Below are 17,753 nucleotides of genomic sequence, written 5' to 3'. Positions count from 1 at the left end.
TGTCCTTACCCTGTTTACCTCCATGTTACAGAGGCTCTTGAACACCTTTCGTTGGTGTCCTTACATGCCCATATTGTTGGAAAAGCACCAGTGAAATGAGCTACAGATAACGGAGTGAGCGGATGGTCCTTTCCAAAGTGCCCGTTTAAAGTGGACAAATTTAGTCCATTTTCTGGATATTTTGGGATCTTTGGGCCATTTGTGCACAGATGTCCCACTGTACATTGAATGATTGCAGCCAAAAACAACACACCTTTTCATCATTTTGCATTAAATTAAGTGCAGCTTCTAGAGTTGTTGTCCACCATCTACGTCACAGGCAAGACGCCTATTAGAGTTTCCCAACACCGTTGGGGGGGACCAACGGTCTTTTAAACCTTATTCCTTCAATTAGTAAGAAATAACATGTTTTCTGACGATCAATAAACACAAGTTAGGAACTCAAACTCCACTGTATTTATTTCTTTGACACTTTCATAGAGCTGCTGCTTAGCGTTTAAGCTCAGCAGCTAGTGTCACCTCTGTGTTTCAGTGCGGTTGGATCTAATCTTTTTCATTTTTATCACGATTTAAGTGGGTTTTGCTCTGGGATAAGAGGGAAATAGATGGAAGCTGTGCTTGTGTTGTATTATGGGATTGCCTTCTCGGCTGAGGAATGGTTCGATGCTGCCTTGTGATTCTGCGAGATTTGGGTATCTCAGGAGGCAGCATAATGAAGTATCTAAGAATTGGAACAGCCTCTGTGTTGGGGGTGCACACACTCTGATCTAAAATGATCTCTATGTAGACAGCTCAGTAGGTTTTGGGACAGACCTATAGTCTATAAGTTTATGTTGCATTTTCACTGGTAGATGCCTCTCAACTATGGAATATTTACATTATCCTGCCAAGTGCTGGGCGATATGAGCGCAAATCAATACCACAATTAATTGTACATTTTACCACAATTACGATTAATGAACGATTATTTTGTTGTTGTATTTGTGACCCTCATAGTTCAGTATTTTTTCTAATGTTGCTGGGAGCTTGTTCCTCTTTTGTTTTCTGAGCACTGTTTATATTTGGTGTGTGTTTGTGCTTTGGTTTATTCTCAGCGTTTACATTTGACCTTTTTGACTTTTTGTTCAGTGTCGTCTTAATTATAGTCAAAACACAGCACCTCCAAACCACAGATGCTGTGTTTCTCTTTGGTACGATCTGCTCGAGTCACTCAGTCAGCCATGGAGTTTAGGTTCCTTCCATGTGGTATAGAGGGGCAGAATCACGTGACTACAGCTTGGTAGAATGGGACAGTACATGAACACACAGTGGGGACATAACTGAATAAATATAATCGATATAGACAAGTTTATGTCAATTAGAATTTCTGAATGTCGATTAATTTTTGAATAAGCCCAGCCCTAATCCTGCTTTTAGAGAAGCTCATACCACTCATGAATCATGAGGTCTTTCCAGATTAGTCTGGGTGCAATATATAAATTATATAACATTTTAAGTTTAAGTTTCCTTAAAGGGAACATATGAAGAAAAAAAATGTTTAGTGCATGTGCACATTATTTTGTGTATCTGCAGCCTGCCAACCCACCCACTGTGAAATAAGACCACCTAAACATGTATTTGTGGGCTGCATAATTTAGAAAGCAGGGCATAAAATAATGATTTCTGATTTTGCAACGCTTCTTAAATCACATGCAGACACTTTAGAGATCACGCATTACTTATACAAGAGTGGAGAAATAGATCCAAACAAAAATGAAAGCAGGGAAGGAAGAGAACTGGGCGAAAAGAATTAAAACAAGCGCTTCTTTGTGCCTTCCTTGATGCCCCTGCTGCTGCTGCTTGCTTGGGTGAGCTGGCACTGTTGTTTGAATACTGACCTTTGCAAGGGTCTGGGTTGTGTTCCCAACGACGTTTCTGTGTACGATATTTGTGGAGAAATGACAAAAGAGTTTTGCTTTGGCTTTCTCTCTCTCTCTCCACAGCACACAGACCACGTTCTCCTAGGCAGAGCAGTATGGGGGCAGTACCTTCTGGCCCCTCTTCCTTGTCTTCCCCACAGGCCGGCACAGTGCCCGTCGACTCTGTGGCCACACCCATATCACCTACTACAGCAAGCCCTGCACCTAACCTGGCTGCAACACCTTTAGCGGAAGGTAGGGGCCTCTTTTGAAGTGTGCTTAATGCAGAGTCAGTCAGTTTTCTGTGTCAGAAAAGTCAGAGCTAAATTTGTTTAGTGTGCACTCAGCTTAAAGGGTTTGTTTTCTTTTATTCTGTCTCTCTTTGTAGCAAAAGAGTCCAGGATACAAGAGACAAGGCAGAATTCACCCTCTGCTAACAAGGAGAATGTAAAGCCTGTGGAATCTTCCTCGGGCATCAGTAGGCCTGGGAGTAAAGGTGTGTCCTGTTAAAATTTTCAAAGTCCTGCATGAAATACAGAAGACCTGTGAAAAAAACCCTGGTCATTAATGTTCTCTGTAGTCATATACTCTGATTTCTTATTCGTATTAAGACCTAGATTTAAGAAGTACTATAAAGAGAGCTGGATTTTAATTCAGAAAACAGATTTACACTTACTCTGAATTCTTTCGGATTTCTCACTCTGCGTATGCCTAGAAATGTAATCAAATACAGTGTTGATTCGTTTTCTTGCTCCAACAAGTCCTTCCTACGAACGTGCGCCCAGGGTTCCTGTCTGTAATGAAGGACAACATATGCTGCATCCAAAAAACCAAGATCCGTATTTGCTGTTATAATGGGTCCATATTTACATATATCAATGCCAAAGTGTGCGAAATCTAATAGTTTTCTCTTGATTTTTACGTTCTCTTTTGTAGGACCTCCCAGTATGGCTCCAGACCACAGAAAACAAATAGATAATTTAAAGCAATTTAGTGTAGATTTTAGGGTAAGTCTTTTTTTTTCTTTTATTATTATGTTTGTGACTAATAATGTAAGAAAGATCCGTTTTAAACTGTAAATCTTTAATCAGTTGCAGTCCAGCGCTAATCCAGACACGGTCTTTGAGACTATGGTCACCAAGCCTCGTCGGGACCCTGGAGAGAAACCAAAGGAGCAGCAGCCCACCGACAAGAGCACAACAGACTCAGCAGGACCCAAAGTTTGCTTAGAAACTTCCAGCAGCGATGACGTGTCAGCGGCTGTGGTTGGCACCCCTGCCGGGAACAAGCCTAGCGCCCCTTCTCCGTCTCCCTCTTCCTCAGCGATTGGCACCGTGTCTGAGCAGAAACGAGGGCCAGACGTGACCTCTCAGGGGGTCCAGACTTCATCTCCTGCTGTCACTGCTTCTGCAAAATCAGACAAGGATGACAAAGAGGAGAAGAAAGACCCTGTACCGGAGTAAGTAATGAGCCATAGATGTTTCTGCCTATCGGCCACTAGGGCACAAGTGGGAACTGACCTGAGCGTTGAGTCTCAGGGCTCAGTCTCAGGGCCAGTTTGACGGATGGCGTATTTTTTTTTATTTCAGGGACTCGTTTTTTTTCTTAAACTAGGGCCCTGTTTCTTCTACACTACAGGGATGAACTCAGGATTTCTCAGTGGTGCTATTGTCCTTCTGTGACCAGGGATCCATGACAGTACAGTTGGCTGTTGTCTAAATGGCTGGATAAATGGCATTGTTTGTTCTGTGCCATGTTTCTGAGAAGGATCTCAAGTCTGCCCCGGGGTCTGCTGGTTATTTTTGGATGGTTTGCCCTGGAATGTGAACTAGCTCCAATTTTATGATCCTTTTTTTTCAGTGTAAATTGAGCCCTATTTTTCTTATCATTTTATCTCAACACCAGAAACCATGCAGCCATAGCACCTGAACCTGCAGATGTACTAAGTGGAAGTGGTGTTGGTGTTGCCAGCAGGGGGCGCTATCTCTGTGGTCTGTGTGAAAGCTATTTCCTCACGCGCAGTAACAGGAAACACTGTATTGAACAAATGAAGCTGTCTTTTTAATCTGAGGTCCTAAAAGTTCCTGGGGCATTTTCCTGGACAAAGTCAGGGTGTTGGCCCAAAGTACTGGCTGCACGTGCCACTGTGGTCAGGTCCCGTCCAGTCATCGTCCTCATTTTCAAAGAAATTCTATAGTGTTTCTCTCATTTAATTAAATTTACATTGTACGAGAGGCACATGCACCTGAACATTTTTACCTAAAGTATTTTCCTTTCCACCTTAAATGGTGCACCTACTTCAATGTGGATGTTACTACTTCTTTTGAACCATTTAAGGTGGAATTTAGTCCATCTGAAGTGTGTAGAGATCACGTCTTCATGTCCATGACCCAAGGAACCCAAAAATAACAGTGTCAACAATAACAGCAGCAAGTTGTAATTCCATGTACCTGCGTCTCCTCTGTAAGGTGAGTCAAGTGTTTGGGGGCATTGTGTGGTTCATTTGAGCAGGAGGTTGGAGTGGTGTAGTGCATTATCCTCGGTTCTTTAGAGTGTGACACACATCTTTTTGCAGTTTCCACACAAACGTGACGTGGCAGCTGTTTAAGTCGGCAGTGCTCTAACAGACCTCTGTCGTCATGAGGGAGATTATTGAGATGCTGTAGTTGGAGAGTGATTGTGTAACGGCTTGTTCCTGCCCACCGCACGTGACCAGTGTTTACTTCCCTTAGCAGCTAGCGACGCCACAGGGTTTCATTGCAATGGATTCTAGTCTTCCTGTTTTTATTGCGATTTCAATTATTTTTGCTCTGGGAGAAGAGTGAAATAGATGGGAGTTGTGCTTGCGTTGAATCATGGGATTGCCTTTGCGGCTGACGAACGGTTTGATGCTGCCTTAAAATTTGCCCAGATTAAGATCTTATTGGGCAGCGTAATGAGCTATCTAAGAATGAGCTATCTATCTATCTTATGACAGCCTGTGTGTTGTAGACTGCTCACTAGGTTTTGGGACAGACCCGTAGTGTACACAAGACGTAATGTCCCAAAGAATGTAAAGTGCTTTAACTGTCTACAACAGTGATATACAAGTGTAAATTTTTTATTCATCCAGTCATTCACTTTGTTTTGTTTTTATTATTTTACACAGGAGTGTTAGAAAATCAACCCTTAATCCCAATGCCAAGGAGTTCAACCCCAGAGCTATTGCCACCCCAGTGAGTATATAAATTATAAAATGATGGAGTACTTGGGCCACACAAAAAAGCATAGTTTTTCCATTGTAGTTTCAGTCCTAACTTAAACACTGTCATAAGCATTTGTAGAGGTTTAGTACCAATACATACTATTTAGTGCATTTTTTTCACATCAGCAGGAAATGGTCTTTTCCCAATATTTAAAAAATGTTTGTGTCAGAATAAACCGTTTAAAGCCACTGTCCACTCGTTTTAAATTATATAAAATGTATGATGGTATGCGCAGAGGGATTAGAATTTACACGTCTTGTTGTTTTAATATTAATTTATGTAATAATAATGTTTAATAGTGATTAAAAGCTGCAAAAGTCAGAGTCTGCTGCTCTTAGATGTGTGTGAGTCAAATCGTAAGCAATGTGAGTGTCAGTAGCAAAGAATCGCCTCAGAAAATCAAAACCCTGAACTGGCCTGGTTTTGGACGCCCCCGGCAGCAGACGGGAGCTGAGAGCTGACAGCTGTAGTCTGTACCCACCTTGAGAGGTGGACTGAGAGGTTTGAATGGTGCCGGTGGTAAGTTTGGGGGACTGCGGCTCGTTCCTTCTGCTGTTGTTATAATGGCATCCAGATTCAGGAGTTTTACTGTTGAAGAGACTTCTAAAATAATTCATTACAACTATCTCCTGAGAAACTCCTCTCACAACACGGCTTTAGAGGCTGAATCTGCTTATGGCCGTGTCTTTATGGTGGTGATTTACGTAAATATATTGTTAACACTGGTTGGTACTTTGGCAGCACCAACATCACGTCAGCCAAGTTTAAACCCACCCACTAAAATCCAACAGAAGAAAACTTTACTTCTGTGCCACTTCAGAGCACATTTATCAAAAAATGTACAAGAAATTATTAGAAGAAAAGTGTGAAAACAAGTGGACGGTGGCTTTAAAACATCTTTGTCTTTATAAAAGCAAATAAAATTACAAGAAGAGCAGTAAACCTAAGTTCATATAATCATTTTGTCTACATTTCGTCTTCACTTTCGAATGAATAAGTTAAATGACTTCTCCTTCGACTTTCAAGTTCAGTGTTACATTAAGACCACATCGTTCTTGAGAATGCTTTAAATTAGTGGTTTCCAGACTTTTTCTGCGGTGCCTCCCTTTTGAAGACAAGAATTTGTTTTGATCCCGACCACCCCTCCACTCACACACACGTACATATATTTGATTCCAATGTCCACTATTTATACAAAACTGGACCTTAAACAAAGTGACAAATCACCTTTTAATTGACATGTTGTATGTTTTTGTATTGTGTATTAAAGTTTTCATTAATTATGTAATAATATGTATCTCCCACCTTGAGGGAACCACTTCTTTAGACTTAGTGTTCCAAAGGCAGATGATAAAAGTCATGTAGTAACCCAGGGATCACTTCCTGGGTGCTCTGTTACAATATTTAAAAGTGCAAATGAAGAATTGAAGGAAAGAAACTGAGTGTGTCAAGTAATCCAGCGTTATTTTCTGACTGGTTCTGAACCAGCCCAAACCTGCAACAACTCCCACTCTGCCGCGGCCTCAGGCTCAACCTAGCCCCTCCATCGTGGTGCAACAGCCCCCTGCCGTGTACGGCCAGCCTATGTGCTTCCCACAGATGTACCCTCTGACCCCGGTCAGCCCTGGAGTACAGGTGAGCAGAACCCATAATTCCACTCTCCTACATCCACACCTCATCTCCATGACTTTCCATCGTTACCACCTTCGTTCTAAGTGTGCTGACCATCTCTTGTTAACACCGTCCTGTTTCTCGAGCCGTTACTAATATTTCAGTTCACATCAGAGGTAGGTTGTGACTTGTTATATATTTACACAAGTTTGTACTCAAGTAGAGCATTGAGGGGTTTGAATTTTTTAAATATAAATACAAAAGAGTAAAGAAATCTAACTTTGTAGTTGCATGTGGTCAAGGTTATTTTTGTGGCATCGTTCATATACTGCATTTATTCAAAGTGCTTTATAAACGAGAAGGTACAGACAGGTGTGGGAGATAAAAATATTAAGTCATATAAACGTAAATATAAGTAAAAGTGATTCAAACAGCGGTTCTCAAACTTTAGACCAAGTACCACCCATCAGTCTTAGTCTTGCTTTGGCATGGATTACACAATCATTTTAAGATTCAGGGTTGCGGTGGGTCCAGAGCCTACCCAATATCACTGTGCCCAAGGCAGAAATACACCCTGTTTTAAACACCATTATACATTTATGAGGTCATATACAGTTTTGGGGAAATAAGCATTTTGATACAAATAAAAAGAGGTACATTTAATATGCGCTTTAATAGACTATAGGTGAAAACAGTGTGGCGCTTAGAGTAGGTCACAGCAGCTCTCTGCACTTGTATCAGTCGGTGAAGGAGGCGTGGAGTTGTAGTTTTAGGGCGTTAATGATGTGAAGATCGGCCATGTTGATGTACTTAAGTGTTCTCTCTATTTTTGCCTCTAGATTTAGTCGTTCTGGGCTGAGGAGTACGTCGCTGGGTTGGTCTTGGTTTGATTTTCTTGTTTTCACTTTGCCCTTTTTGCAGTAAAGTCCTAATCACTCACGTCTGTCTCTAGCCTTTGCTAGGATTCAGTAAGAAGCTGAAACTGGGCTTTCTTTAGACGGATTTCACAAACGCTGGGAGATCGCGTTCCCTCCCTGGAAATAAGAAGCGGGGGAACGCTGCAGCAGCCCTTCTCTTACAGACTGAACTACTGTAGCCCGTGTTGTATTTATTTATTTTTAAACACAGTTTTTATTAAAGCTTAATTATAAAAACCTTGAAACATTATGTAGTTTACACGTGAACATTTTCAGTTATTAAATAATTCTTTAATTAATTACAATTTCTTTCGAGGTCATCTGGCTTCCCACCACTCACTGCTTCACACCACAGTTTGAGAACCACTGCAGTAAAACATTCCTGGGATCTGATGCCGCAGAAAGGCAGAAAATCTACAGTTAAAATGCTGTAACAGAACAGACAATAAACTAGATAATAAAATATTAAAGAACTGCAAAATGTAAATTGCCGTAACACAATAAAAAGTGTAACTTTTTTAAACTGAGCTCAAACGAACATTTTCAGTGTGGATTTAAAAGTATCTGCACTGGTGCTCTACTGATGATCTAATGATCTCCATCAACTGGTTCCATTTAAGAGCAGCTATAGTATAGTAGCAGCTAAATGCTGTTTCTCCATGTCACTAGTCACTAATATCTTATGTGATTTTGTGTAGTTAGTGTCCTGCTCTGTGCCTGGTCATTGCTAACATTACACGGGTTTTATAGCGTTTTGTTTTAGACCAAATTTATCCAAAAGAGAAGAACAGAGTGGTTCGATTTTCACTTCCTGTTCTTCTAGATGCTGGATTACTGCACTGAATCTTATTCGTCACTTTAGCTTTCTCAAACTGCTACTTTTGAGCTTCCACACACACTGATTTCAAAGTAGATTTACTTTTACTAGGAGTTTATTTTAAACTCAGTAACAGTACTTTCATTTTGGTAATGATTTAAGCCTCTCTCCCACCTCTATTGGATATCATACATCATGTTTCTGTTTGTTACTACATCCCTTTTTTTCTGCTGTGTGTAACCATTTGTTCTCAGGAGTTTTGTAATTATTTTGTGACCATTGCTTTGCTGAACACTACATGCATTTCTCATGTCTCCTGAATTCACACTTGTTAATTTCTTGCATAGCTAAAATGAATTGCATGTACTCCCAGTGCATGACCGAGATTACATGATCGTTTAAATGAAAGATGACGAGACTAGTACCTGCTGTAAATTGCATGTGTCTGGAGGTGCTTTACGCAATTAGACCCCTTTTTATTTTATTTCAAAAATTTCAGTAAAATTGGTGACTTGGGCAATTACTTTTTTTGTCTTTAATTTTGAGTTTGAAAATGTTGTCAAAGCACTGTTTTGAATTCACTGCAGCGTTTCTTAGGGCAGATTGCTCATTATTTCTTTTTGTTGAGTTTCCAGTCAAGGGATAGCCTAGTGATTTCAACAGTAGCTTTGGGTGGTTTAGCATTAGACAAGTCAGTAGCATACGATGATCAAACTAAAGACTGGTTCTTTTTTTCTTTTCCTTCTTTCCTCTCTCTCTCTCCATTAGAAAAGCATTATCTGGAAGGTTTGTGCAATTCTAAACTTCTTCCTTTGTCCCTGTTGATCTTGTAAGAGTTGATTGCCTGCTTAAGTAGTGCCCAGCCAATGTTGAATTTTGTCCTTTTCCTACCGTAATGTCTTTCTCTTGTTTGTATTTATTGATATCACTAATAAATAACTAATGTTGTATGGCTTTTTTAGCTTAGGTTATCATCCTTAAACATATGATTTTTAAAATGGGCACTTTTTATTTATAATTTAAGTTTTACTTATGAAGTAAAATTTCTTTGCAATTTATTTTCTTAGTTTTCCCTAGGAATTTTTTTAGTTTAAATGGTTGACCAAAGTTGAGTCTGAAACTGATACTGTACCTGTGTATTTACCTGTAGGCTTTTCCTTATGTAGAGTTTAAGATCATCTTATGGTCCCTGTGAACATGGGACATTTCAAAGTTTGTGTTTCACTGTTTAAAAGTGAAATATTCCATTTTAAAATGACTTTCTCGGTTGTCTGTGTTTTATTAAACATTGTGCAAATGGAAAATGTACAGAGGATTAATGTTAAATGAATTTTGAATGTGGGTTTAATCTGGCACCACAACAGAAAAACAAATAAGGAGTTAACACAGTGAGCACAGTGGGTGGTTGTGGAGGTTTCTTTCATTAATAGCGCGAGTTGCAGGACAACAAAGATGGGAAGTGCTTTAGGATCAGTTGCACCTCCCAAACGGACCAAAAAAAAAGTAAAGAAATCATCCCAAAACGGGACAAGGTTGACGCACACAATATCCTACTGTTCTAAAAGCCTGGATATTGAAGGATTTGAGGATGATTATGAGTTGAATCCTTCACACAGCCCTGTACGAAGAGGCGAGGTTGAATTCCGAGCTGTTTTAACTTGTGTTCCTCATCCCTCAGACTCCTGCTATGTACGTTCAGGTTCCTCAAATGCCTATGACCCAGTCCAAGTCCTACAGACCAGGTAAAGGTGAGAGGGCTGCAGCTGTTTTTAAGCATGGTGCTTGCATATGTGTGTGTGCAAGAGTGTTACTTACCTGTATTTTCTCAAACACCACATGCAAATATTAGGTGTACAAATACGTTTTACAGCATATTTGTGTAAGGTATAATTGTAATTCATAATTCAACATTCCCCTGCTCTTTTGCCATTTTATGGTGACAGATGTGTAGCAGTAAAAATGACAACTGTTATTTTATTCAACAAAAAAATTACTACTAAATGTTAAGTCGATGGAAAATGATGAGCGTGGAGAATTTATTAGTCACTTTATTCATTATGAGCTCCATCAGGAAAAAGCTATGTTCTGTTCTTGGGGATAATATTTAGACCATTAACAGATAATTATTTTGATGTTACTGAACGTGTGTATTAATACTTCGTTTCATTCATTTATTTATAATGAAATCACAATTTCCATTTTAATATTTTAATACAAGAGTTACCGCAAAGTCCCAAAACTGCCAATGGGAGTTGTTTGAATTCATTCATTGTCTGTAACCCTTATCCAGTTCTGGGTCTCGGTGGGTCCAGAGCCTGCTTGGAATTATTGGGCGCAAGGCGGCAAAACACCCTGGAGGGGGTGCCAGTCCTTCACAGGGCAACACAGACACACACACTCGCAACACTCACACCTACGGACACTTTTTGAGTTGCCAATCCACCTACCAACGTGTGTTTTTGGACTGTGGGAGGAAACCAGAGCACCCGGAGGAAACCCACGCAGACACAGGGAGAACACACCACACTCCTCACAGATGGTCACCCAGAGGAAATCCACGTGGACACAAGGAGCGGGAATCAAACCCACAACCTCCAGGCCCCTGGAGCTGTGTGACTGCGACATCTACCTGCTGCGTCACCGTGCTGCCCTATTTGTTTGTAGACTTGCTACAGTAATAGACTCTGCTGTTTTCAGAAGTCTTTTGACTAGAATATGGAACATTTGTTGTGAGGATTTGTTGGCAATCCATCACAAGAGCACTAGTGGGATCAGGTAATGATGTTGGATGATTAGGTTTGAATCAGGAATGCTACTCCCACTCATCCCAGAGCTCCATCACTCCAGAGAATACAGTTTCACTGCTCCACAGCCCAGTGCAGGGGACCTCTAGTCTCATGTGCAGGTGCTCCAGTGTGTATAAAGTCACAATGCCTGATACCACAGTGTCCTGTTTTGTTTCAGATATTAGTTGTGCAAAGAACTTCTAAAACGTTTTTGTGTAATGTATATAATAGTTATAAAATTATCCCAAGAACAAAAATTGATGCTTTTGCAGCTCTTTTTCGTAACAAAAACAGTGACCAGTAAAATCTCTTCGCTTGCCGTTTTCAAACTGCTTAATGTTTAGGTTCATTTTTTTTTATTAATAAAATGACAATTGTTGTTTTTAACACTATGTATAAAATGACAAAGGAACTGGATAATGTTTGAATTTTGAATCACAAATGTACATTACACACAAAACACTTTAAACTAATTTGTGCACCTAATATTTCTATAGAGATTAAAGGTTCATCAGATAAAAGGAATATCTCCATACCTTTGACAGCAAAGACTGAGAGAATTATCGTTCACATGGATTTATTTTTAAAAACGACCATCTGTCAAAATCAGTCTCTCCCATTACCCCTCTCTCAGTACCCAACATGCCACAGCAAAGACCAGACCAGCATCATCCTCCAGGCACGTCCACCATGATGCACCCAGCCACGGCTGCAGGACCCCCCATCGTGGCCCCGAGCCCAGCGTATTCCACACAATACTTCGCCTGTAGCCCCCAGCAGTTCGCCAGCCAGCCCCTGGTGCAACAGATGACTCACTACCAGTCCCAGGTATGAACACACTGAAGTGTTATCGTGTTGTGTTGAGATGTAAAATGCCTTTAGAGAATCTTACAACGGAAAGAAGAAATGGAAACAACCAGCTCTGAAAAATGGCACAATATCTGTCCCCAGGTTTGTGCTGCGTTGGTATCACATTGGCATATAATTACATGTCTACACACAAATTATTACATTATAATTAATGTAAAAATGTATATAGAATATGCCTTTCACGTATTCATATTTGTCCCATTCATGTTCATTCTTATTGTTTCCTTTGACATATAGGACACACGTTTTCCCTCAAATTTTCAAAGAGTAAACGGCTTGATTTGAGCTCTCTGCTGTAAAAACAGATGACCGATCTGATACATACACGTGGCAAGGCTTTAATTATTTGATGCAATTATCTGACAAATAAAAGCCAAGACTTGTTCTCATGAAAAGCTTCATTGTTTAAAGTCTACACTTTATTTGTCTTCCTTTCCAGCCCCAGCATGTTTTTAGTCCAGTGATGCAGGGCAGTGCAAGGATGCTCACCCCACACACCCATGGCCAACCCAGCCTGGTCTCCTCTTCCACCACCCAGTATGGTGAGCAGACGCACACTATGTATGGTAAGAACCCCAACCCTGCTCTTCAACAGCCTTATGACCTAATCATTCCCATATCCACTGCACATGCACCTACACATTTCTCCTGCTCTGGATTAAAGAAGTACCACTGCTGCTTTAAAACAAATAGTAGTTAACGGGGGGTCAGTGCATGTGCACATTAGAACACCCAGGCGGTTTTCTGTGTGCTGCCTGAGTCAGGAAACGTGGGAAACGTTCTGACTCTGCTCTGCTTCTGACATCAGGTGCAGAGACTTTAAAACTGCCCCGCTCCTCGTCTGCATTTGTGAGAACACAAAGATGAGGTTAAACTGAGGTTAAAACAGACACCAGTGCGGAGAAATAAGAGCACTGAGTAAAAACGGAGAGTAAAGAGAACTGAGCAAAAATGGCTAAAACGGAGCTTGGCTGTGAGCTGTGTCTTTATTTCTCATTTAAAAGAACAGGCACTGAATCCTGCCTTTCTGAAAAGGACTTTGTGGCTGTGTATGGTTCTTCCACACGCTACTGAGGCTCCTGTTAGTTTAATGAATAAAGTGTTAAATTGCCAATTTAATTGTTTCTTCAAACTTCAATCATCCAGTCCACCACCAAACACCAAACGAGGCAATGACAGAATAAGCTGTTTGGCACTGTACTTTAAAGCACTATAAATAATGGATAATTTTACGTTCACTTGTACTGTAAATAATGTGCACTTCTTACACAATATGTTTAACATGTTGGGGAAATAACTAGCTGGTAGATATAATTCCACATTTGAACTCTTGCCTCTCTTGTGTTTTTCAGTTTCTGCCCCGATCCCCCAGCAGTACCCACACCCTAGTGCCACTCTCCATCCTCACCCTCAGCACCCACAGCCCTCAGCTACCCCCACGGGACAGGGGCAGCAGGGCGGTCAACATGGAGGCAGCCACCCCGCCCCGAGCCCTGTGCAGCATCCTCAGCACCAGGTCGCTGCTGCCGCCGCAGCTGCTCAAGCTCTCCACCTGGGAAACCCCCAGCAACAACAGATGTACTCAGCCCTGGCTCCCACCCCTCCCTCCATGACCCCTGGCCCCAACCCCCAGTCCCCACAGGGCAGCTTCCCCTCAGCCCAGCAAGCTGTCTACATCCACCCTTCCCAGGTTCAGCACGGATACAACCCCAACCATATGGCTCACGTGCCACAGGTGAGGTCCATTCATTCGGCTGAGAGTTTGCTTGCCCTTTCTTGTTGCCACAGCTTCTGGAAGTGCTTGAGATGTTCAAAATCATCAGCTTTAAAATCATTGTGACACTTCACTTAGCTGTAACAGGGAAAATAGTCTCTGTCATTGCTACTCAGAGCTCAGCACTGCAGAAACTGCATTATGTATCTCCCCGACCCCTTGATTACAAGACAGTGCTGTAAAGTGTAATTTAACTCTGCAACTGTAGATGGAGCCCAGGAACAAAAATACCAAATCTTACCTAGTATTCCTTTAAATGTCAGTGATTGATGCAATACTTTCTCTGTTCTTCTAAAATTAAGGGAAATAATAGGTAGTGCGTCATTCCTTTACTGCAGTAAAAGCTTCTCTTTTCAGGACACTTTTTGATTATATTCAGCTGCTTGAATGTTGTGGAGGTCAGTTACTGATCCAGTCTCAGAGGTATTGAATGGCGCTCTGTGAATCCTATGCTTGACATTTTCCGTTTACCCAGAGGAGCTATATCCATAACACATGTCATACTGTGGGAGCACAGCTGCTAATGTTCTGGAGAATCACTCTGTATCTCCCGTACACATTGCACAGGTGCCGGCCCATGCCTAAAGCATGTGGATGATTTTCAACTGCGAAACCCATCTGACACACATCTCTCGCTGTGCGCTACGTGTCTGATAGAGCAACTCCCAGATTCTCCCGGGTTCATATATGAAAAGTGCTCTAGAGAAAACACAGTTTTCCATCCCCCAGAGCTTTATAATCCTGCTGGCCTCCTCAATGGCACTGGGTATTGTGACCTTAGGCTAATGTATGGCTATGCTACATACTAAGGGATCTTAAATCCCCTTTTCATTGCTGTAATCTTTCTCTTATTTAGGCACACATGCAGTCAGGAATGGTGCCCACTCATCACGGCACTGCATCCCACCCTCCTGTGATGCTGATGGCCACTCAGCCACCTACTGGGCCCCAGCCCCCAATGGCCCAGGGCACTCTTAACGCTATACCCGTCTCCTCAACTACACACTTCTCCTATATGGCACACCCTTCAGGTATGGTTTCAGGTTAGGAAACAAGCACAACATAACTCTACACATGAGGAAACAGAGGCAGACCTGAGTCTTGTAAATGGAGTGATTATCAACAATGCAGAGCTGATGTTTACTTTTTACATGCAACTAAAGTGAGAAGAGATCTGACTTGAAAGAAGACAATTTTTAAATCATTCATAAATAATTCATTCATTCATTATCTGTAACCCTTATCCAGTTCAGGGTCGCAGTGGGTCCAGAGCCTACCTGGAATCATTGGTACAAAAATTGCTTTGGAAGTTTAAAATGAGCGCTCCCTCAGTTAATTCACTCTAAAAATAAATTGTTCCCCTAGTTCAGTAATTTATTCCCTCAATGAAGCAATTTGCTTCCTCAATTTAACAAAAGCAGTCTCAGAAAAATTGATCATACTTGTTAATTAACTGGAAGAACCCATTCATACAATTAGGGGAATTTATTTATGAAAGGGGGGGCGGCACGGTGGTTCAGCAGGTAGTGTCGCAGTCACACAGCTCCAGGGGCTTGGAGCTTGTGGGTTGTGGGTTTGATTCCCGCTCCGGGTGACTGTCTGTGAGGAGTGTGGTGTGTTCTCCCTGTGTATGTGTGGGTTTCTTCCGGGTGACTGTCTGTGAGGAGAGTGGTGTGTTCTCCCTGTGTCTGTTTGGGTTTCCTTCAGGTGACTGTCTGTGAGGAGTGTGATGTGTTCTCCCTGTGTCTGCGTGGGTTTCCTTCAGGTGACTGTCTGTGAAGAGTGTGGTGTGTTCTCCCTGTGTCTGCGTTGGTTTCCTCCGGGTGACTGTCTGTGAGGAGTGTGGTGTGTTCTCCCTGTGTCTGTGTGGGTTTCCCTTAGGTGACTGTCTGTGAGGAGAGTGGTGTGTTCTTTCTGTGTCTGCGTGGGTTTCCTTCGGGTGACTGTCTGTGAGGAGTGTGGTGTGTTCTCTCTGTGTCTGCGTGGGTTTCCTCCGGGTGACTGTCTGTGAGGAGTGTGGTGTGTTCTCCTTGTGTCTGCGTGGGTTTCCTTCAGGTGACTGTCTGTGAAGAGTGTGGTGTGTTCTCCCTGTGTCTGCGTGGGTTTCCTTCAGGTGACTGTCTGTGAAGAGTGTGGTGTGTTCTCCCTGTGTCTGCGTGGGTTTCCTCTGGGTGACTGTCGGTGAGGAGTGTGGCGTGTTCTCCCTGTGTCTGCGTGGGTTTCCTCCGGGTGACTGTCTGTGAGGAGTGTGGTGTGTTGCCCTGTGTCTGCGTGGGGTTTCCTCCGGGTGCTCCAGTTTCCTCCCACGCTCCAAAAACACGTTGGTAGTTGGACTGGCGACTCAAAAAGTGTGTCTGTGTGTGTGTCTGTGTGTGTCTGTCTGTGTGTGTGTGTGTGTGTGTCTGTGTTGCCCTGTGAAGGACTGGCATCCCCTCCAGGGTGTGTTCCCGCCTTGTGCCCAATGATTCCAGGTAGGCTCTGGACGCACCGCGACCCTGAACTGGATAAGCGCTTACAGACAATGAATGAAGGAAATTGAGTCAACATTAGTGTCAGCTAAGAAACAAAGGAGAAGCTCCCATTATCCTGGGCTGCTGTTATTATTGTTTTATTTTATTTATAGCCAGTTAATAATACACAAAGTCCTGGACAAAAAGTGGAGTCTGAAATCTCTGGCTATTCAAACATATTTGAGATTGATTATTGCCCCCCCCCCCCCCCCCCCTCTCCCTGTGTTCAGTACAAGCTCATCATCAGCAGCAGCTGTAGAGGACGAGGACGAAGCAGAGATCCGACTCCAGTGAAACATGCTCCTCCAAAACCTTCTGGTCCCACCCTTGACCTGCCCGGCTGAGCAGTTCCTTTCCTTCTCCGTCTCTAAATACCCAGTGAAGCGGCCACAGAAACTTCAGTCATGCTGCACTTCTGCTACTCCACCAGTAATTAATGCTAACAAGAGAAGTTGGGGTGAAATGTTGTGGGGTTTTTTTAACAAGCGTTTTAACGGGAGAGGGACTGTTTTCACGTTCTAACAGCAATGCTACGAGTGAGAAACCGAAAGTCAAGAAACTGGAACTTTCATTTTGTCTGCACCTTCTAAGTTAATGAAAAATTCTTCCAATCTATTGACAGTATTAACCTTACTGTTAAAAAGCTGCTGCTATCGCTGCGTTCAAGAACTTGGGGTAAAGGAAAGCAAACAAAACAAACAAAGGAAAAAACATTCTAACCAAACTAAACAAAACGGAAACTTCCATTGATTTAAAACATATATTTGGCAAAAAAAGACATTAATTATTTATTAATCAAATGATGAGCCCCATTACACTTGACCGTTATTAAACTGTTAAGTTAAATGAACTTTTACTTTGTAGATAATATAAATGAATAAAAAAAATTAAAAACATTAAAAAAAAGTTTTAAAAACTGTACATGTCTCTGTGTTATATTCCCTGAGAGATGGTGTGTTTTGTTTTAGTTCACTATTATTTCCAGAGCCATTGTGCTAATTTACAGCACACTGCTGGATTACAGCTGGAGGAGCCTTTAAGATAAAGAGAAATCACTGAAAAGGAGAGAGCAGCATTTGTTTCTACTCCTGCCTTTCTGCTATTTCTGTGTTCAGAAGTGCAAACTGTTGTAGGAAGCGGTGGAACTTCCTCTGACGTTTTTGTACGACTAGCAAGCTAGCTTTGCTAGTTTAGTGTGTTCGTAGAGCTTTATGAAGGCGTCCAAACGTGCAAATATGTAAACTTCCTGCCTGCAAGTCCTCCAGAAAAAAGCATATAAGTGAAGTAAGTGGTCAAAGTCATGGCTGAGCTTTTCTGATTTGAAC

The 17,753-nt window shown here is 41.9% G+C and overlaps 1 protein-coding gene across 8 annotated transcripts in view; it reads left to right on the top strand.

The window, feature by feature from the left end:
• LOC136685963 (ataxin-2-like) overlaps positions 1-17,287 on the top strand; it is a 36,287-nt gene extending 19,000 nt beyond the window's left edge. For 2 of the 8 annotated variants that reach the window (XM_066659484.1, XM_066659477.1), the window contains 13 exons: positions 1,983-2,153; positions 2,287-2,394; positions 2,835-2,905; positions 2,990-3,357; positions 5,047-5,113; positions 6,632-6,778; positions 9,257-9,274; positions 10,167-10,236; positions 11,909-12,102; positions 12,584-12,710; positions 13,497-13,879; positions 14,775-14,961; positions 16,659-17,287. In XM_066659484.1, coding sequence (XP_066515581.1) covers positions 1,983-2,153; positions 2,287-2,394; positions 2,835-2,905; positions 2,990-3,357; positions 5,047-5,113; positions 6,632-6,778; positions 9,257-9,274; positions 10,167-10,236; positions 11,909-12,102; positions 12,584-12,710; positions 13,497-13,879; positions 14,775-14,961; positions 16,659-16,687 — 1,940 coding nt within the window. In that variant the 3' untranslated portion in view covers positions 16,688-17,287. The remainder of the gene's footprint in view (positions 1-1,982; positions 2,154-2,286; positions 2,395-2,834; positions 2,906-2,989; positions 3,358-5,046; positions 5,114-6,631; positions 6,779-9,256; positions 9,275-10,166; positions 10,237-11,908; positions 12,103-12,583; positions 12,711-13,496; positions 13,880-14,774; positions 14,962-16,658) is intronic. The other 6 variants (XM_066659478.1, XM_066659482.1, XM_066659479.1 and 3 more) reach the window with 6 other exon arrangements.
• Positions 17,288-17,753: the final 466 nt, after the last annotated feature.

The sequence above is a fragment of the Hoplias malabaricus genome, unplaced genomic scaffold (assembly GCF_029633855.1).
Source record: "Hoplias malabaricus isolate fHopMal1 unplaced genomic scaffold, fHopMal1.hap1 H_1, whole genome shotgun sequence".
NCBI lineage: Eukaryota > Metazoa > Chordata > Actinopteri > Characiformes > Erythrinidae > Hoplias > Hoplias malabaricus.
This window is presented reverse-complemented; position numbering and strand designations above follow the sequence as displayed.